Raw genomic sequence first — 20,108 nt, forward strand, 5'->3', positions numbered from 1 at the left:
TCGGTGCCCCGAGGAGAGAGGTCGGGGTTGATGGATGTTTTGCCCCCCCCTCAAAGCCAATCTCTTATAAGCCCCCTCCTGCCCCATCAACGGCCCATCCTTCAAACAACCCATAAAAGCATCCACAAACCCCTCGTGAACCACCAACTGCTGCTGCACCTGCCTCAACACCCTCCTCTCCAACCCCGTCCTCGGCTCCCCATCAGCCCCAACATCATCCGCCGTCTCCGCCTTCACCATCCTCGACGCAGGATCCTGCCGCTCCTGCAACCTGGCCGTCACCTTCCCCCGTTTCGTGCTCGACCGAATCGGCCTCCGCAACCTCCTCCTCGTAGCCAAATGCAGCAACCCCCTCGGCACAACGCCACTAGTGAAAACCTTTCTCGTCAACGTCCCAAACGATGCGGGCCGAATCATCCCCGCCGGGGCAAGCAGCACCAGATCCCTCACCAAATCAGGGAACGAAACCGCAAAGTGGGTGGCGATGCCCCCGCCGAGGGAGTACCCCACCAGCTTGAAGGCGTTTTCGCTTCCGGTCCAGGATATGGGAGAAGAGGCCAGGGCGATAAGGATTTGGGAGATGTACAGTCTCGCGTCGTGGGGGAGGTCGGCCGGGTTGTCGGAGAAGCCCCTGCCGAAGAGGTCAAAGAGCATTACCCGGCATGGGTGGGAGGGGTGGTTGGAGAGGGAGAGGGCGAGTTTCGAGAGGGTTGTGCAGGGGGTTGAGATGCCGTGGATGAAGAGAACTTTGGGGCCGGTGACGGGGCCGAATTCGTAGATGCGGATGGAGCCATACTGGGAAGGGGTGGAAGGGGGGTTGGTTAGTATTTTTGGTCAGGGAAGGTGGGGAGGAAGGGGGAGCTTACGGGAGTCTCGACATCACGGGCGCCGGGGAAGGTGTCGGGTTTGTATTCCAGGTTTTTGAGTTCGTCTTTGGTGAGGGTTGGGAGGACGGTTTTGAGAGGGGAGCGAAGGAGTTTAGGTAGGGGAGGATATAAGATCTTGTCGAGGATGACGAGAGTGATGGTGGTGATGGAGGCTGTGAGAGCTACTATGAGTGGTGTGTTGTTCCGGTCTGGTATGAAATACTGAAAGAGGCTCATATTTGGCAAGGTGGTGTGGTGATGTATGCAATGTGAGATATTATCGTAAGATGTGAGGGCTTATGAAAATTGAAGGGTCTCACAGCAGCAGCAGCAACGCGGTGCCTGGTTAAGATGTGGGTGGTGTCATTGAGGTGGTGTTGAGGCTGTGAGTGAGGGGTGACAGGGGTTGATCAAGTCCAACTGCGCCTTATTGCCGAATGTGCCATGTCTGCACGTGTTGTCCACAATTTGAAACATTGTTGACCTCAAAACCAACCAACGATTATGTCTCATACTATATCTGTTTATCCCATGTCACAAAACTATGTTTGTTGGCCATCCTCGCCTCGTCGGCACTGGCAGTACTGTGCAGGGCGGCGAACCACTGTCATGAACCCCTCCAACAGCTGGTTCAGATTCCTCCAACTCTCAAACCCACATCTTTAGTCTCAGATCTCCCCAACATCGACAATCTCCGAAATCCCATTCCCCTTTCCCATCCACGCCAAAACAGGGACCTTGTCTTTCTTTTCTGATCAATTTTAGAACCCACGATGACGCCAACCTTGGCATTACGTACCGTATCCCCCCAGCCGGGAACTGAAATGTTTCCTTTCTCTTCTCCACCAGGCGCGCGCCCCCCATACCCGCTTTCCCGTCCTTGGCGGCGGTATTGTTGTACGTAATTTCAGCCCCACCAAACGGTTTCTTAATCTCACTTACACCAACCCTCGACTTCCATCTCCTCTTTTGAAAATCAAAATAAAGTAAAGGTATAAGGTTTCAAAGATTTTTGTTCTGGAGTAGAATAAACGATTTCAAGTGTAATGGCCAGCCTGGCTTTGACAAAAACAGCATACCACCGCTGTGCTCCTCTATCAATGCTCTCACCTATGCCAGACCAAATCCGCCATCACTGCCCACCAAAACCTTCTAGAAGGAATGGAACAACTCTCCCCTCCATCCATCCTCCCCAGCCATCACAGCACCTGTCTGTTTTCAACAACATTGGTCGATGCCCAGCACCCACCCACCCCTCCTTCCCCGGCTGCACCGCAGAAGCTCCCAATCACATGATATTCTCCATTCCCTCTTCTCTCACCTAGTCCCAGCCAGTTTTCTTAGCCCTTTCATCCCATCCCATCCCATCCCATCCCATCCCAACCCGACCCGACCCGGCCACGCCACAGAGATAAGAACCCGCACCCCCTCTTCCCGCACCTGGCATCCCGTCCCATTGTTGGTTGGTTGACTTAAAACCACAACTACCGAATCCAGCCTTGCGGTGACTTCTTGGTAGAGAGATAAGCCTCCCTCCCAAGACTTCCTAATGCAACCACTACAAGTTGAGGATCATGACCGGCTTTCCACCTCTTATCGTGATCGGTTGTAGGCCCCCCCCCTTCCCCAGTCCGGCGGCATACAGTACACCACCCTCCCGGCCTCCCCAGATGACATCGCTTGACTCGGCGTCCCCGACCGTGTGGTCCTTAGTTCCGATCTCACGCCAGAGCCGGCATCAAGGCACATACCAAGGAAAAGCTTGACAAGACAAGACAGCATTGCATATGTCTGATCTGGGTTCCATCCTACTGTAGCGTCCAAGATCAGACGGAAGGTGATGGTGTTCTAGACCCCATCCCCCCGCCTGTTCTTCCCTCAGGATATAATTGTTAGTCTCACAGTTCCGATTTCGCTGCTTCACATGCTTGCCTGCAGAAGACACGACATAGCAACCGACCTGTCTGAAAGATTTTGACATGATCTTGCCTCATCCATGTCTGAAATCGGTCTCGTCTCAACACTTGATTTCTCAGCAGCAGCTCAATGGTAAAAAAATAAAATAAAATAAAAATACCGGCATCACAAGTGATCAAGAAGTAAATGTTATATCTTTAGATTAAACACCATATCCATCATCCATCTCACACATAAATATCGCTAAGCTAGCTTTCAGGGGTATTTTTACAACAACGTCATGCCCGCAAACCTTTTCCTCAAAAGGGTCAAAACAAGGGACAATGTAAATGAAAAAAAAAAGATCCAAAACGACACGGCAGAAAAAATATACTTCTTTGGAAGCAAAGCCGTTATGCTTCCCAGGGGTTGCCGCTTCTAGGCCTGCCTGCCTTTTCCACATTGCCTCCCTTCCGTTCCTGCACACCCCCCCCCCCCCCCTATCCAGATATCAATAGAAAAAAAGAAAAAAAAGGAAACAACGCTTTCAAACAATGTTCAAATGACTGGTCGTGACACCCTAATCAGTCGCAGACCCGGACACCTTCTCCTCCTTCCCGACAGCAGTAGCGGGCTCCGAGGGGGGTGTGGGAGGGGCGCTGGAGCGAGTGGCCATCTCTTGATGCCCGGTGATGCCGTGCTGAGGGACGACAACATCGCCATCAGCTCTCTGCTCCTTCTCCGCAGGAGTCCAGGCAAGGTAGTCACGGCGGACCTCGACGTAGTCGTAGGCGAACTCTCCGTGCTGGTCGTCATCCATGCCGAGAAGCTCAGCCTCGGTGGAAGCACGGAGGTGAAGGCCGGGAACGAGGTCGATGGCCTTGGCGATGAGAGCCGAGACGACAAAGGTATAGCCGCAGCCGGCAAGGATGTAGACAATCTGCTTGTAGAGCTGAGCCCAGTTGCCGTTGAGGAAGCCACCCTGAACGCCCAAGTTGATGCCATCCAGGCCGATGATGTAGTCGGCGGCGAAGAAGGCGTTGAAAATAAGACCGACGATACCACCGATGGCGTGTTCGGCGAACACATCGAGAGCATCATCAATGCGGAGGTAGAACTTGATCTTGGTGCCAAAGTTGCAGGCAACGCCAGTAACGACACCAAGCAAAACACTGGCCCAGGGAGTGATGACACCGGAAGCGGGAGTGGCGGCGACGAGGCCAGAGATGGTGCCGGAGCACCAGCCGACGAGCGACCACTTCTTGGCAAGGCGGAAATCGAGAAGGCACCAAGTCATGGCGGCGAACATGGCAGTCAAGCAGGTGTTCCAGCAGGCCATGGCAGCGCGGAGGTTGGCGCCGAAAGCAGAGCCGCCGTTGAAACCGAGCCATCCGAACCAGAGAAGGATAGTGCCGAGAGTAATGAGCGAGATGTTGTGGGGACGGAAGTTGAGCATCATCTTCTCGTTGCGGCGCCCGAGCACCCAAGAGTAGGCCAAAGCGGAAACACCCGAACCAATCTCGACGGGACCGCCACCAGCGTAGTCGAAAACACCCCACTTGAAAGCCCAGCCTTCGGCGCCCCAGGCCCAGTACGCAAGAGGGCAGTAGACGAGAGTAGCCCAGAAGAAAGTAAAGACCATGCCGGGAATGACGCGACCACGCTCAGCAGTAGCACCGATCACGAGGGCAGCAGTAACAGCAGCGAATTGCATCTTCCAACTGTTAGCATCAAGCCATGTGCGCAAGTCGAAATCAGCCAAGTACTTGCCTGGTAAAACGAGTACAGCAGCTCGGGAATGAAGGGGGAGCCCGGAGACTCATCACCCAAAGCGTTGCGGAGGCCAAATCTGTCGAGGTTGCCAATGAAGCCGTTGGTGGCGGTCGGGCTGAGGGCCAGTGAATAACCCCAGAAATACCATTGGAAGACAATGACACTGAAAGACATCATGACGACCCATATTTGCGACAAGGCCGACTTTCTGCGAGCGAGGCCGGAGTAGAGGAAGGCGATGCCGGGAATCATCAGCAGGACCATGCCAGACGACACGAGGATATAAGCTTGGTCACCGGCATTGAAGGGTTCGTTGAGGTTATCCCTCGCTGTTGGCACCCCCTGGTTAGCTTGTCGAATGTCATTGAGAGGCGCAATCAGGGCCCGATTGAATGGATAGTGAGATCATTGGATGGTTGTGGTTCTACGTACCGGAATGGAGCGGCGTCGAGGCCGGAGCCGCCTCGGAAGTTGAGTCGGACATGGCGCGGTGTCGAGTCCTTTGCGGACGTGCGTGAACAGAATGCTTGCTAGAGCCGGAGCAGGGCGGGCGCCCGGATGGATAGGGTAGGTAATCAGGGCAGTGGACGGGCGTGAGGGTCGTTTCGTGTCGTCGTAATGGATAGGCAATCTAAAGAATGGATACCTAGAAAGACAGAAGAAGGAGGAGTAGTAGTAGGAGGAGAAGGAGGAGGAGGCCGAGAGCAGCCGTTGGGGAAAGGCTGTCGGAAGGTGTATAATTTTCGACACAAGTCTGGTCTGAGACGGGGGAAGGAACGAGAAACAATGGACGAGGGTGGGACAAAGCCTGAGTATATAAACCACCCTACTACGTACGGCATCGGATCCATCGACCGTCCCCCATCCCACCCGCAACGCCTATCTAGGAGAGTGGGGAGCAGCGAGAAACCTCTGACGCACGACGCCAGTTCAGCGCCAGGGCCCGGGGCCGGCAGCGGCAGGCGCTTTCCACTCAGACTGCCCCTGGTGGGTGAGGCCGGATATGCCTAGCGCAGTCCATCTTTCTGCAGTGTTTCCCGAATCAGTTTCAGTTCCCTCCCAGATTAAGTGGGTTCCAGACGCGGGAAAATATCTTGCCTGGTGATGGGGAGCTGTCCTCTGTTCCGCCTGCTCACCACCATGCTCGGCGACGGCCATCTTCGACGATAGGCCCAGCCCCAGTCGTCTGGGGTCATCCCGGGGACACGCACAGGGCTTCCGCAAGCAGCTAGGCAGTCCTGCGGTACCGGGGTACGGTGGCGCCCAGGTGTGGGACGACCCCCGCTCTGCTCCCACTCTGCGCACGAGCCAGGTACAAGCTGAGAGGTACCACCGTACCTCCAGAATGGATCCATCACAGCTGCTGTTCGACTGACTGCCCTGACTTGTGGTCGACGTCGATACCGCTGTCTGAAAAGGTTCTTGAATAGTTTCTACTGCGTAGACTCCAGTCTGTTTTCTTCTACACCTAAGTAAAGACCTCATGCGTACACTCCATGGATGGCCTGTTCTGTTTCGTACCCCCAATCTTCCTCCCTCTCGAGCTTCAGCAGCACTGAGCTGGCAGGTCAGGTCAAGTCAAACCATTGCTTATTCAGATAATCCCTCGTGGTCATTATCAGGGCCTCTCTTGGGACTGCATCAGCCAAACAGAATAGGCCATATGCAACCTGGATATGGCCTGAGCTCTGGTCAGCTGGTGAAATGTGCAATGTGTAAAATGATGGACATCAGCAATTGCACACAGCCTCAGCTCCAGAGCTCTTGGTTCCTGGGGTGTGGTGGTGCATCATGTCTGCTAAGTGGGGGTTCGCCGCACCTGCACACGACCATCTGCTGACGGGTGTGGGTGGAAAGAAACCCCTCCCCTCCCTCCATCACGCTTGTCTACCCGTAGGAACGGTAGGATTGGTTCACTAGGGCGGTAATCGGAAATGGGTGCGCAATTTTTTTTTGTAGTTTCATTCATTAATCTTTTCGAAGGAGCAGTCTCGAGATTACAGAACATGCATCCCTTCTTTTTCTTGTCATCGGACCACCACACCTCAGGTTAGAGACACACCGATACCGAGGCAGCGGTTTCGTGATGATCTCGGGTTCCCATCAATGGGGTCTTGTCATACACTCTTCACTCTTCCCTACAGCTGACTCCGCCCTACGGAAACGAAGCATGTCGTCAACGGAGACACAAACTTGTTCTGGGTGAGACCTTGAACACCGAGAATAGCTTGTGCAACAAAAGCGAAGCTCCAGTCGTTGTATAAGAAACCCCCATCCTGGAGCCTCCCCCCCCCCTTTTCCAGGTCGGATTGTGTTCCTGATCCCCAAGAGCTGCGGTCTTGGATTGCGCCCTTTTCGGTTTCTGTCTGTCTTGATTCGTCTTGACTCGAACTTGGCAAAAGCTTCAGCTGCAGCGTCTTCGCTCCAGGAGGAGTGCACTGCAGCAATCCCGCACCGAGTTGCATGACGGGGCCCAGAGGCCAAGGTAATTAGGGATTGCGAGGCTCTCCTGTGCTCACCGAGCTTTCCGGATTGGCCGTTTGTCTGTGCGACTGAAGCATACTTTGTTGATGATCCCCGATGTCTTTGGTGTAGTCATCGCAGCCGTTGAATTGTCTCCAATGCTAGCGTGCGGATCTGATATTGGAGAACATGGGATTTCAATGAGGCTGGGAACGGAGACTTTTGGGCCGACGTGGGCCCTGGAATCTGTTACCAAATGGTTTGTGTTTTTTGGGTTCAAGACGTTGAAAAAGAGCCAGTCACAGCGACCCGTTGTCCGGCAATCGGTTGGGCTCTGCCGAATCACAGGCGGCGATCTTTCTTATCTCAGGGCCCCGCTTTCTTCCGCCGATCTTCCACGCACCTTTTCAACTGCATAGCGAAACGTGTGGAGTTGAACCCTCTGAATACCAACACTGGCTAACTGACAACTGCATCACGGGTAGGGAGTAATCAGCAATGAGCCTTTTTGTTATATAAAGCTCGGGGGTAACGAGTGCTGGGCAGACAGACTTGGCGAGCACGGCGAGCACTTCCCCGGTCAACAGCCACAACATCATGTCGACGACACCACTGCTGATGAACGTTAGCCCCAGGACGCCGACGGACATGTCCAGCCTCGCGGACCTCTCGCCGCTGCATGACCGTACGATTCCAGACCTCAGCGCCAACGCCCAGACCGAACATCTAATCTATCTACCAGCGTGCCAACACAAACATCATGTGGTTTTGCTCAATGAAGTGGCTCGACACCAAAAGCTTGAGGGCCTGTGATGATGGTGAAGATGGCGGTGGTGGACGGACGTGGTCTCAAAAGTCCCGCTTTCGGGGTGGACGGAGACGGACGAACCATTGGACTGCTCGTTCTTCTTTTCCTGATGTTGCTCTGCACCCCGGAATCGCGAAATTGGAAGCGTCACCAGTGTGCTCGAGTCGTCGGAACCCCTGCCCAAAAGGAAACATGCGACCTGCGGGTTGCTCTCCACCCTGGACCAAACCCCCCTGTCAGCAGTGGCGTCCCAAGAAGCTGAGAAAGCGGGTGCCGAGCCCGCCAAGAGATAGGCTTCTTATCTTGAATTCGGGATCCAATCAGAGAGCGCGGGATTTCACAAGGGAAACAGTCAAAGACAACATCACCTCGAAAGCACCCAGATACACACCCCAATCGCCAACAGCAGCAGAGGGAAGCGAATGCCCGTATTGATTTCATTAATTAACGAGTCCTTCATGCAGGCCAGGCCTCCAACGAGAAATTTCTCATTGTTTGAGATGAGTTCATCTTTCTCAAAAGCGCCTTCATCAGTCTAGCCTTTCCTCTCCCCACCAGTTTCGCCAGCCTTACAAATAGAGAGAAACCAGAAACCGCCCCCCATCAGATACGACTTTTTCCGATCTCCACTACAATAGCGGAGCCAAAAACCACATGTTTGACCGCATCAAAGACGAGACGACACTCCATACCACGATCCCAGAAAGACACACCGATCCAACAGAACCGTCCCATTCCGCCCAGCAGATGGGATGACATGTCACCGGAAGGAAGCCTCAATGCAAGCCAAGGTAAAGACCGGTCACCTAGTGTTTTAGTGTCCGTCTTTTCCAGTCTGCGGGAGATTACCGGCTGCAAGAGCCGCAAATATCAACTGTATATGCGCGCGGATATATGTGCTGATGTCACCGCAACACCGAGGCTATGAAGCAGCTCCGAAGTCGGGTGAGTCCCACGGATGGCAAAAACTGAGAGTTAAGGATGCGGAACGGGGTGAGGGAGATCATCCTAGGGTTTCTCTCTTGATTAACATTGATTTCCAATCCGTAGAATGCGGCCCACGACGGCGATATTGTATAGTGTATGCGCATCCTCATATAGTGAGATGGAGTGATGGGCCCAACAGACAACCATCATCCAAGCTGCGTTGAGCCTAGACAACGGTTCTTGGACTCCACATTCAAGCGTGATCCACCCTCAGACAGAGCCTCACGAGTAGCCACACCATGGACAGGTCGAGAGCCTAGTTCAACTCTATATCTGTGGAATGAGAGGCAAATTGGAGCTGCTGTAGTATATTCCGCGGTTTTCCGTGGCAGCGGAAACAAGCTCGACGGTCATCAACCTAGACTTTGCTTCGTCCTCAATGGGAACAGATGCGGCAGCTGAAAGAGGACCAATGGGTGTGGCTTCTCATTCCCCAGAGTCAAACTGAAAAACGTTCTACACTATTTCCTGAGATACCAAGTTCAACAGGGGCATTTATTTCATATTAAACCAATAAGCTCCAACAACTGCATCCTACACAAGACTAAAAGCAAACAACCGCGAGAGCAGCTTTTAAAAGGCTATGTTAATTGGTTGGCGTATCATATCTATCCCTTGACAAACGGGGCCATCTGCGTTGATGTTTGCCTCAAACATACCTGTGATCGAGTCCACCAAGCCTGCACAATGTCTTGTTTTTGCTTTCAGAATTATATGCTCATCAGTTTTACAAGCATTCTGGTGACTACATTGCTTCCTACCTCTGTCTCCAGTCTCGAAGTGTTTCTTCCCATTCTCCATGACATTTACATTTTCTGGAACACTAGTTCCAACTCAAAAAAACCGCCAGAGTCTTTAAGCAAACAACCCGAGACATGACTTAGTCAAGATAATTGAACCAAAGACGCCCTGTCCACGCACCTGTGAGAATCCCGGTGATCGCCCGGTATAGAATCCGTCTGGTTTTGGCGTCTAGAGAAGAAGAAGAGGATACCTTCCCTAGAAAGGACAATACAGCTGTTGGAGGAGAAGCCGAGCAAAACGAGAGAGCGACAGCTGTCCGTCGCTTGCTCCCCGTCGAAGACTTTCCATCTCGATGTCAACAATGCAGTCTTGTGTGTCCATCCCGCCCTCGGACGGTGGCTATGGTAGTCCTCCCGAAAAACACAGTCGACAAGCTGACAACCACCACATCACACCACCACCACCACCACCACCACCAACAACAACAACAACAACAACAACAACAACAACAACAACAACAACAACAACAACAACAACACCTTCCTTTACCCCCTCCTCCCTCCCAACAAACACCTCCACCACCGCCAACCTCCACGAGCGCCTCCGCCGCCTTGAATCCCACCGCCACCGTCTCCAAACCCCCCTCCTCCTCCACCAACACCCCGCAACTTCATACCCCCCCCCCCTTTCCCCTGGCTGTTCCCCAATACAAGCGAAGAACCTCATCACCCAACCACTTACTTCAACACCCCACCACCCGTTCAATCTCAACCAGCCCCCTACTCCCCTCAGGATACAACATCAACCCATCAACCTGCAACCACTGGTCCCAACACTACCCCAACCCCAACACTCACACCCCAAACCTCGACAGGCCATGGGAGCCATTTGATGACCACGAGCTCACCACCACCGGTCACCCCACGGAGTCGGTATCACGAAAAAAAAAAAAAAAAAACCGGCGTTTAGCGCCGTGATGGACTGTTAGCCATGCTCCATAAAAAGCAGTCCTTCCAAAACACACCTATAGACGACCAATATATAAATAAAATCCCTATACCCCCCCTCCTTAAAAATCTCCCCATTTCTGTTGTGATCCCATCTGTCTTTCTGCCCACCTTTATCAAAGTCACAGTCAAAAAAAAAATAACCTCACAAAACACCATTCACAGCAAAACATCAAAATATGACGGACAACCTCAAAACGAAACCAATATCTCACACTAATCACTACTTCCTGCGGGTATAATCTATGGAAAAATAACAACGCCTAATGATGCTCCTCCAACCCCTCATACCTCCCCTCAACATTGGCAACCGCGCTCTGCAGCGCGCTCGTCAGGTCAACATGAAACAGCGGCCGATTGATCCCATGCACCGGCGCCACCACCGTCCGCCCACTGTGCAGCTCCGGCCCCAGCGACATCCTCTTCTGGTGCAAAGAAAGAACCGCATCCTCAAACGTAACCGTCGATTTTCTCGGAACACTCTCACTCCCGCCCGTCCCAACCTTCTTAGGATCATTTGGCCCACGGTGATGATGCTGCTGCTGCTGCTGCTGCTTATTCCCAACCTCCACATCAGCAGCAGTCTGCCTCCTGCTCCTCGCAATCTCCTTCTCGTTCACCTCCACCTCGGCCGCCGCAGCCGCGCTGTGCGACCCCCCAATCTCCGCCACAGAAAAGATGCTCCTCCACCTCCTGTGCGGCCCGTCCGGCACAACAGTCGGGTACCCAAACCCCGCCGCCGCCAGCGCCCTCTTCGCCCACCGGTTGTTGATGCAGGCAATGTGCCAGTCGACAATATCCGGGCTGGCATACCGGTCCAGCTGATTCCTCACGTCAATCAGCTGCTGCACCGAAGTAATGTCGACGTGGTTCACCGAGCTGAAATCCAGAATCACCGCCTTGAGCGTCGGCAAGCTCACGTCCACCACCATGATCCCCGCGTCCACCCCGGCCGCAGCCGCCGCCTTCATGTCCTTCCTTGACGGGCCGGGCTCGTTCCAAGGCCGATCGCCAGGCCGGTCGAAATGCGCCAGATTCGTCCGCCGAGTGTGCGCAAAAATGTGTTCCACCAAGTGCTCCAGGCTGTTCCCCGCGTTCGGGTAGCTGAACCCCTCGGCGAACCGGTAGATGAAGATGCCAGGATACGGATTGTCCAGCTCAATCTCGGGGTTGGACCCATCCGCGTGCGTGATAGGCAAGAAGATGTTGCGTGTCGGCGCCTCCTGTGAGCCGGTAAACGTGCCATACCCGGGTACCGGCTGCTGCCTGTCGTTGCCAATAACGCGATTTCCAAGCATGGATTGAACCTTGACACGCCCCAAGAACCGGCCGTTCGATCTCAAAATCCGAAAGAGAAGCATCGCTGCCGAGAGCAGCACCGTGGTGTAGATGCCATTCTCAATGCTCGAAAAGATGGTGACAAACACACCGACAAAAAAGATCAAGACCTCAAATGGTGATACGAGCCAGAACTGATAGACGGTATTGGGAGGGGTGATGAGGTCGCCGACGGCATGGATAATCACCGCAGAGAGTGACGCGTTGGGAATGTAATAAAACACGGCCGGCAAGGCGTAGATGGCGAGGAGAACCACAAAGGCTGTGATGACGCCGGCAAACGGAGTCCTCACGCCGGCCTTCGACTTAATGGCAGTGCGACTGAAAGAGCCCGTTGCAGCGTACCCGCCGAGGAAGGGCCCCATCATGTTGGTGATGCCAATGGCTACCATTTCTTGAGAAGGGTTGATTCTGTAGTTGTTGACCCGACCGAACGACTTCGAGATAGCAATGTGTTCGATGAGCAGCACCACTACAGTAGCGGGCAAGTATCCCATCAGGTTGCTGACAATAGAGGTATTGATGACCGGGACAGCCGCGTTTTGAAACCCTGGCAATACATCAGTCACCAATCTATTCCAGACTTTTGGCTGGTACATACCTCTAGGAACGTCAAACAAAATTTTGAATCTGGCTGTACCCCTCGGCAAGCTCCTGTTGACCAGGTAGCTGATCAGAGTGTAGAGAACAATGACGAACACCACCCTCAACGTCGAAATGAAGAAGGCGAGCTTCTGATGTTTCGGGTAGTGTGTCCCAATCCACATGCAGACTCCCCTGATAAGGTAAAGCATAGCAAGTGCTGACAACCCCATGGCGGCATCCATACTCGCTGTGTTCAGGTGTTTGAGTATGTTGACGAACACAAGATACGTCGGATCGCGAGTTGAAAAGCCGCTGAGGCCCATCAGCGATGGAACTTGCCCGACAGCAATGCAGATGGCTGAGCCGGTCATGAATGCCGAGAGAGAGGTAAGCGAGATGATATCGACAATCCATCCGCAGCGGATGAGCCCGATGGACACCACAACGGCACCGGCCAAGAGTGCAAGAGCAGATGCAATGACATGGCCTGGAACGTCAGGAAGGACAGCAGCCATATCAGTCACGACAGCGCCGGTAAGTTGAGACATGACAGCAACAGGCTGTCAGAGTGTCAGTAATCTGGCACCAAGACGAGCTTTGGATGCACTTACACCGATGGTGATGTCCTTGGAGGTTGCGAAGAACCAGTAAACAAGAACACCCATAAAGCTCGAATACAGACCAAACTGAACATCCAGGTTGGCCAGTCTGGCATAAGCCATACCTTGAGGTACGACAACAGCGCCGATGGTGATGCCTGTTCTCTGGTTAGTAACAGGGTTCAATAAGCCGGCATTGAGTTCCTTACCAGCAACCAGATCTCCAGCGAGCCATTGAAGGTTGTAGTATCCGATCCAGGAGAGAAACGGAAACAGAGACACCAGATATCGCCATACTTGCGGGCCAGAGGGTACTAATTTCAAAAAAAAGTCATCCACCCTCGGTGACTCCTCCACAAATGTCTGGTCTGTGTTGAAATGGGCTGTTTCTCTTGGGTCATTGACATGGTGATATGGGTCTTTCGGTTGTAGCTGGATTCCCAGCAGCCGGGCCACCTTGTGGCCAACTCCAGATGTCATGGCTAGTTTCTGAGGATATGACCACACTGAGAAGAGTCGATGTTGAGTTCTTGAAATGCTGTCACACCATGGGCTGGTAAGGAAGAGATCAGATGTTTGAAACAGATACACCGCCTCGGATCTTTTCAATCTTTTTAGATGCTGTAAATGATGCAATTCGAGGGCGTATCGACCTGAATATGCACCGGATTGCCGAGAAGTCGTCGTCTAAGCTGCGGGATGGGCCAGGATATGCATACCATACCGTAGGTGTAAGGATTATAGGTGATGCGAGGTTTGGCGGAGATGCTGATTAGGAGATGCTGCAAGATGGAGTGTGCCCCAAATCGTGTAGATGGGCGGCGTGAGTGTTTATCATTAGGTAACAGGTCCGCTCGAGTGCCGGGTTCTACTTTCCTAGCAAAGGCGACGGGAGGAAAGAATGAGACATCAGGAGACCAGCTCCAGGTCCCAACAACCTGGAAAAGCAACAAGGAAGGCTCGATACATATCCTAGAGAGGCAGGGAGATGTTGGACTGTTGACGTCGGGCCCGACAGGCAGTGAAGAGGCGGCGGGGGGTCGGGTGCGGTGGGCAGGTGGGCATCAAGTGGATGGCGCAATCGATGCCCTTGCCTATCACAGCTAACAAATTACCACTGGCACCGCTGGGTCCAAAGTCTGAGTCCGCGAGTTGGTGGGATTGGGAAAGGCAAGAAGTGATAGCCAAGGTCTTTGCCGGCCGGGTTGAATGGTGACGATCAACAGATTCAAACCTTTCTAACCCAGCCAGGACATATCCTCAGTTGCAGTTTCAAACCTCATTGTCAAGCTTCCATTACAGGAGACCGCTAGGCCAATCGATTCGACACCAAAAGCACAGTCATCACTGAATGTGACACCGGCTCAAGGCTGAAGACCCATGTGAGTAAGATATTCGAGAGCAGTGAGGGCTCACTTGAGCACCAATGTCAGCCGGCCGAGAACACGAGACACCCATCGTCGCTGTCTCAGTAAACACCGCAATGTAGGCGTTAGCGGTTGCAAATGCCATGTTTCCAGCATAAATCCAGTGGGTAAACCCCACGTCCCCCAGCCTATCAAGCTGGATGTGTGGCTGACCTCGAGAGAGTCACCGTGTCTCGTGGAAGATATGTATGGGGGTTGTCTTGATGATGCAATGAGCACCGAAGTTGAGGTGCTTTGCCAAGGGCCAGTCCAAACCACCCAAACCCCGCGGCGGGCTGCTGAGTCATCCAGCATCACCAGAGACGAGAGTAGAGGATGTTGTTCTTCCTCTGATATACTTGCAATGTCGATGGGAGCCTTCTGGCGTTTTGGGAGCTTCAACTCCGATATCCTCCATGGCTTGGCAGTGATGATGTGAAGCTGTATGGTCTGGATTTGGTTCTGGCTGTTGATGGCAGGCAATCGTGCATGATGACCTGCAGATTTTGGCCCTCGTCTTGGCAACGTTGCTCTGGGACAAGACATCAGCTGTCTTATCTAATCGCCCACAGTTGTGATTGTTTCCTTTTCCACCTGAGAGCAACATGCTGTTATCAGGCTAGTGCCATACCACAGTGGATAATGGGCATGAGCTGTGGTTTTGCCCTAGGGGATTCATATTTGCAGGGTGAGATGAACAAAGGTTTGAGTGATGCGGCGGAGTGCATCAGATACTGTATATACTGCCAGCTTGGTATCTAAACCTCTTACAGCTGTCTCCATCTTGAACGAGGGCACGGAGCATTACCATCTAAGTGGTAGAAAGTGGCTCCGGGTGATCATCTTGGCAACCGTCAGCCGCTCCGGGCCGCAGCCGAACATCCACTCCGGGGCCGGCGTCAGCTGGGGGGATGCTCCCCTGGCGAGACGGCCGTAACTTTTGGTCAGGCCGGCATCCTCCGTGAATTGTCTTCGGCCTCGACTCTCAGATCGGCAGGGCGGGGCCCGACTCAGTGACCAATCCCGTCTCGACGGCGATCCATTTAGGGAAACTGAAACCGTGACCAGGAAGTTGCCAGAGAAAACAGCTTGATCGTCAAAAGTTGGTTCTTCTGGAAGGAAGGGACAGGGGGTTTCGGTCCACGTGCATGGCGACCTCCTCGATGGGAAAGTGGTTGCCGAAATTGCAGACCCGAAAGAAGCAGCTCTGCAAAGGTTTCCGTTGTTCTAGGGCCGCCGTTGCCGGGGAGAAGGTCCGGTTCACGAAAATGGTTGTCTGGGCAAATTAAGTCCAATTACGCTAACTATTTGGATATCGTCGGTACCTTCGGTCGATCTTCGCGGAACCATTGCGTAAAACTGAGTTGTGAAGAGCTTTTCCGTCAAGAAGACGAGAAAATTTTATTCCTATTTTCAGGTGCTAATTGGACAGACAAGAGGATCTCGATATCTTGGTATTCGAAACAGAGGCTGGTTGTCACAGGTTTTTGCAACCTGGTGGAAACTGCACCGGGGACCAGGGCTTCGAGGCCGGTAAGTGGAGAATGCAACCCGAGGTTGGGGAACCGAGGAAGTTCGTCGTCCCAGCCACGCGTCAAGGATGGGAAACCGTTCTGCCAAGAGGTCAAGGGTGGCCTGCTAGACGGTCACTCGTGAGCAATCGATCATTCATCCATGAGCAGATCCAGAAAGCCATCCATCATCAAAGCCTTGTTGAGTAGCCTGATGAGAACTTCAACGAGAAGTCAATATACAGAAAGGTGAATGATTGAATCAAGCTGGACAATGGATAATGTATGTAGCTTACATAGAACGCGTCTAAATCGGTACACGTGACGTGGGACGCGAAATGAACACGCCGAAGCAAGGGGCGTTTGGAAGCACGGGCTTCTGTGCAGACCAACCTCCGACTTCCAGGAATGTTCCCCGCCCTCCAGTCTTGATTTGATGCAGGTGTCCCAGAAACCAACCACAACGGCGCCCGATCAAGTTGCGGTCCAGTTTTTGTTGTTGTCGGCGTTACCAGCTCTGCGCCTTGTGGTTCTTCAACAACGTTAACCACCTGTAAGCCTTCAATTCACATTGCAATGACTCTTCGCGACCTGAAGGCAAACCCCACGGAGGGGTTGCCGAGTTCTACCAAAGAAACCCGGACCCTGTCGCCGATGGCGAGTCTCCAAGCACCAGTGCAGCTCCACTCGCCTCCATCCCCCGGTTCACACAGGACCTTGAGGAGATTGCAATCGGCTCATAGCTTGGGTGCAAAAGTCGCCGGCCAGGGTTCTCTGATTACCCAGCAGAGGCTGCAACAGCAGCAGCAGCAGCAGCAGCAGCATATTCAACACCATCCTCCCACCCAGCAGCAGCATGCTCGAATCCTGAACCCCCCCCCTATCCCTCCTCGCAGACATGTAAACACCACCAACCGGTCGCCACAACGAGGACGCGCCAACAGCGACGCACCCATTACAGTTCCTTCCCCCCACACATTCGGAGCAGCCATGACAGCCACGCGACGTTCCGCTTTGAATAAGCGGTCCCCCGCCGCCGATGCCATGTCTCTCGACAAACTCTTGCGAGAAGGGCCTCCAAACGGAGATATCGAGGGTGCTTTGGAGAGCAGCCGGCTGAAGATTCTTGATCAGGGCATCAAGGCAGACAGCGACGGCATGGTAAGCCATCTACATGCTGACCATAGCATAATACCAGTACACTAACCTTGAACCATAGTCCTCTCTACGCATCTACGTATGGCTGATTTTGCTCAATGCGCCTGTTCTCGAGACCGATTCATACCTTGCACTTATCCATCGTGGCGCGTCACCCGCATACTCAAAAATTCGTAATGATACCTTCCGCACTCTCACAACTGATCCTCTTTTCCGACGGCGTGTGAGCGAGGCGAGCCTGATCCGCCTACTCAACGCCATTGCCTGGAAACTCCATGATGCCCGCGCAGAACGCACTCGGGAGCCCAGCATATGCAGCAGTTCCCGCCAGTCTCTTGACCAACCCAACAGTCGGCCGGGAACGGGCTATGGGAGCGGCTATGATTCCAACCCAACCTCGCCCATGTCGAAACATCGAGCCCGTGCTCTGACGCTTACAACGGAGGGTTCTGAGGCAAGCATGCCTCTTGATCCAGGAACTTACGTCCAGGGAATGAATGTTCTGGCAGCACCCTTCTTGTACGCCGCTCGCAGTGAGGCCGAGGCTTTCATTGCTTTCCACCAGCTTCTGACCAAGGAGCTGCCCGGCTACATTCGTGGTGCTATGGATGGTGTGCACAAAGGGCTGGCATTGGTCGACAAAGTGCTCTCCATTGTAGACCCCAAGCTCAGCCTGTATTTGCTCTCGAAAAACCTGACGGCTGAAATATACGCCTTTCCCTCTGTTTTGACGCTCTGCGCCTGCACCCCCCCGCTCCCCGAAGTCCTTCGTCTCTGGGACTTTCTTTTTGCATATGGGCCTCACCTCAACATCCTTTGTATCGTTGCACAGTTGGTAATGATCCGAACCAAAATTATGGAATCTCCAAGGTATGAGACTTTTGCCACCGTGTTTACCGCATGCATTCAACGCTAACCGAACCAACCAGCCCAAATAAGCTTTTGAGGTCCTTCCCAGCTCTTCAAGCTGACCAGATCAAACGTACAACCCTCGCCATCATCAAGATGATTCCCGATGATGTCTACTCCGATATCATTGCCCATGCCCGATAATTTGAGTCGAGGAGGGTTGTTGAGTCATTGGTTCTGAACAGGCCGATGGTTTCAAAATCACCGCTTTCAGCACACGTTGCATTGGAGACAGATTCAGGCACAGGTCGCCAGAAGCTCGTCAACAAGTATGCTGTCAGACCATAGCTCGAAGTCCTCAGCCATGCTGAGTGAGCGCTGGACCGCCTTTCACAACGATGCCAAGACGGGCCTTCCCAAGTCGACGGCTTGAGTGTCATGCAACAATTTAGCCGCATGAATATTCATGGGGACTCTGTTCAAGTCGCTGGCCGATGGGAAGCAAGAGGGGAGGACGAGAATGACGCGACTATGTGGAAGAAAACCGACAACACAATGGCTGACAAGGATTGCGCCGACCAACGACGCCCCGATGTTATAAGCCGAGTGTCTATAAGCCACACCTACAAAGCTCGCCCGGAAGGGAAGGGATATGCGGCTACATGGGCGGCCTTGTACTAATTCACCATACCTTGGTGCCCTCGGCAACGGCGCTGCGAGGCATGACGGACCACAACATTGTGTACTGCACACACCACGCTACCCACACCACGCTACCCACTACAGACAATTGGTGGAGATAAGGCGAGTAACCGGCAAGGTTGGAATAACATGTGAGAAGTATACATTAGAAGCGGTATGTACGAGCAGATCTTTTTGGACAGACAAAACAAAACCTATTTTTGGGGACACGAAAAGGGATGTTGGAGGAATATATAGAGATCGAGAGGGGAGATGAATGTTTCGATTGGCAGAACTTTGGTTTTTATAGGAACATTGGCCGTATATTCATAGAAGGTTTGGGGGGGAGGGGGGGAGGGGGTGGAGGGATGGCCAGCAAGGACTGCCTTTGTGTTGTTATTATATACATTGCTAGAGTACGAAGAAGGAACAGCAGTCAGTATATGCTGTATTATTATCTACGCATTTTACTTGAAGCTTGGTGCCAAAGCTCAACGTGTGTGTATCTGCTGTCGTGAACCAAGATCCGCTGTTTATGCAACACAGCCACGAGCACTACATGTGTTGTAATCAGTCTGTACCCTTCTCTCTCTGTTACCATCGCCTCTCTTGCATTTGCTTGCCGACGTCCCCGGACATGGCTGCCACGACAGCTTGCCTTGCACACCTCGTGGCACACGATCTAAACAGGGTTTAGAAGTTGTCCACGAGGTTGTCTGTACACACGACCACAACCACAACCACACCACAACCACAACCACAACCACACCACAACCACAACCACAACCACACCACAACCACAACCACAACCACAACAGATGTTATCTTCTTTGTTTTGTGTGGCACGCACTGGAGTGATCACGATGACTTTAGATGGGTTCTACGAGCACACACAACAAAACTCAAAACGTTCCACAAAACTCTGATATCATAAACACATAACAACTCTGATATCGTGGTGTTTATGTACTTTATCTATTAACTACCTAGCTACTACCTTCTTTTTCCCAGACCAACACGCTTTTTTGTGTACAAAAGCTCTGATCTATATATGCACATGCCATGCCATGTTATGTACTCATGTATATACGTACGTACTTTCTTCTCCCCCTCACTTCATGCAGTATACTTCACCACGTCATGTCCGCCTTCCGCCCCTTTTTGATACCTAGCCTGTCCTCATCCTCATCACCCCCTTCCTTCCTTCCATCCTTCCTTCCCCCCAAAGAGCTCTCCCCATTACCCATCATCTGCTGTCTTAAAAACCAAAAATTGCCTTTTTAACGCCCAAGTCCCAAATGCAAATATGCAATACCACAAATAAATAAAAATAACCTTTCCCACTAACCAACTTACCCCAGATGGAACCACCCAAAAAAAAGCTTAAATCCAATATCGTCGGACACCACCACCGCGGCCGAGCAAAAAGAAAAATAG

General features: G+C 52.8%; 5 protein-coding genes across 5 annotated transcripts; 2 read left to right on the plus strand and 3 right to left on the minus strand.

Annotated features, from left to right (window-relative positions):
* Positions 1–1,103, minus strand: PODANS_1_2920 (uncharacterized protein; the record flags this gene model as incomplete). The annotated part of the gene is made up of 2 exons (XM_001912452.1): positions 1–795; positions 867–1,103. Coding segments are annotated over 2 exons (1,032 nt in total), but the record flags the coding sequence as incomplete, so codon positions are not given.
* Positions 1,104–3,342: 2,239 nt separating this feature from the next.
* PODANS_1_2930 (uncharacterized protein) lies at positions 3,343–5,019 on the minus strand (the record flags this gene model as incomplete). The annotated part of the gene is made up of 3 exons (XM_001912453.1): positions 3,343–4,483; positions 4,543–4,864; positions 4,968–5,019. The coding sequence occupies 3 exons, from the start codon at positions 5,017–5,019 to the stop codon at positions 3,343–3,345; spliced, it is 1,515 nt and encodes a 504-aa protein (XP_001912488.1).
* Positions 5,020–7,677: 2,658 nt separating this feature from the next.
* Positions 7,678–8,241, plus strand: PODANS_1_2935 (uncharacterized protein; the record flags this gene model as incomplete). The annotated part of the gene is made up of 2 exons (XM_001912454.1): positions 7,678–7,683; positions 7,741–8,241. 2 exons carry the CDS (start codon positions 7,678–7,680, stop codon positions 8,239–8,241), a joined length of 507 nt encoding a protein of 168 aa, XP_001912489.1.
* Positions 8,242–10,807: 2,566 nt separating this feature from the next.
* PODANS_1_2940 (uncharacterized protein) lies at positions 10,808–13,546 on the minus strand (the record flags this gene model as incomplete). Its single annotated transcript, XM_001912455.1, has 2 exons — positions 10,808–12,954; positions 13,054–13,546. The coding sequence occupies 2 exons, from the start codon at positions 13,544–13,546 to the stop codon at positions 10,808–10,810; spliced, it is 2,640 nt and encodes an 879-aa protein (XP_001912490.1).
* A 3,013-nt stretch (positions 13,547–16,559) lies between these two features.
* Positions 16,560–18,194, plus strand: PODANS_1_2950 (uncharacterized protein; the record flags this gene model as incomplete). Its single annotated transcript, XM_001912456.1, has 3 exons — positions 16,560–17,144; positions 17,257–18,011; positions 18,071–18,194. The coding sequence occupies 3 exons, from the start codon at positions 16,560–16,562 to the stop codon at positions 18,192–18,194; spliced, it is 1,464 nt and encodes a 487-aa protein (XP_001912491.1).
* Between the last annotated feature and the right edge of the window lie 1,914 nt (positions 18,195–20,108).

The sequence above is a fragment of the Podospora anserina genome, chromosome 1 (assembly GCF_000226545.1).
Source record: "Podospora anserina S mat+ genomic DNA chromosome 1, supercontig 1".
NCBI lineage: Eukaryota > Fungi > Ascomycota > Sordariomycetes > Sordariales > Podosporaceae > Podospora > Podospora anserina.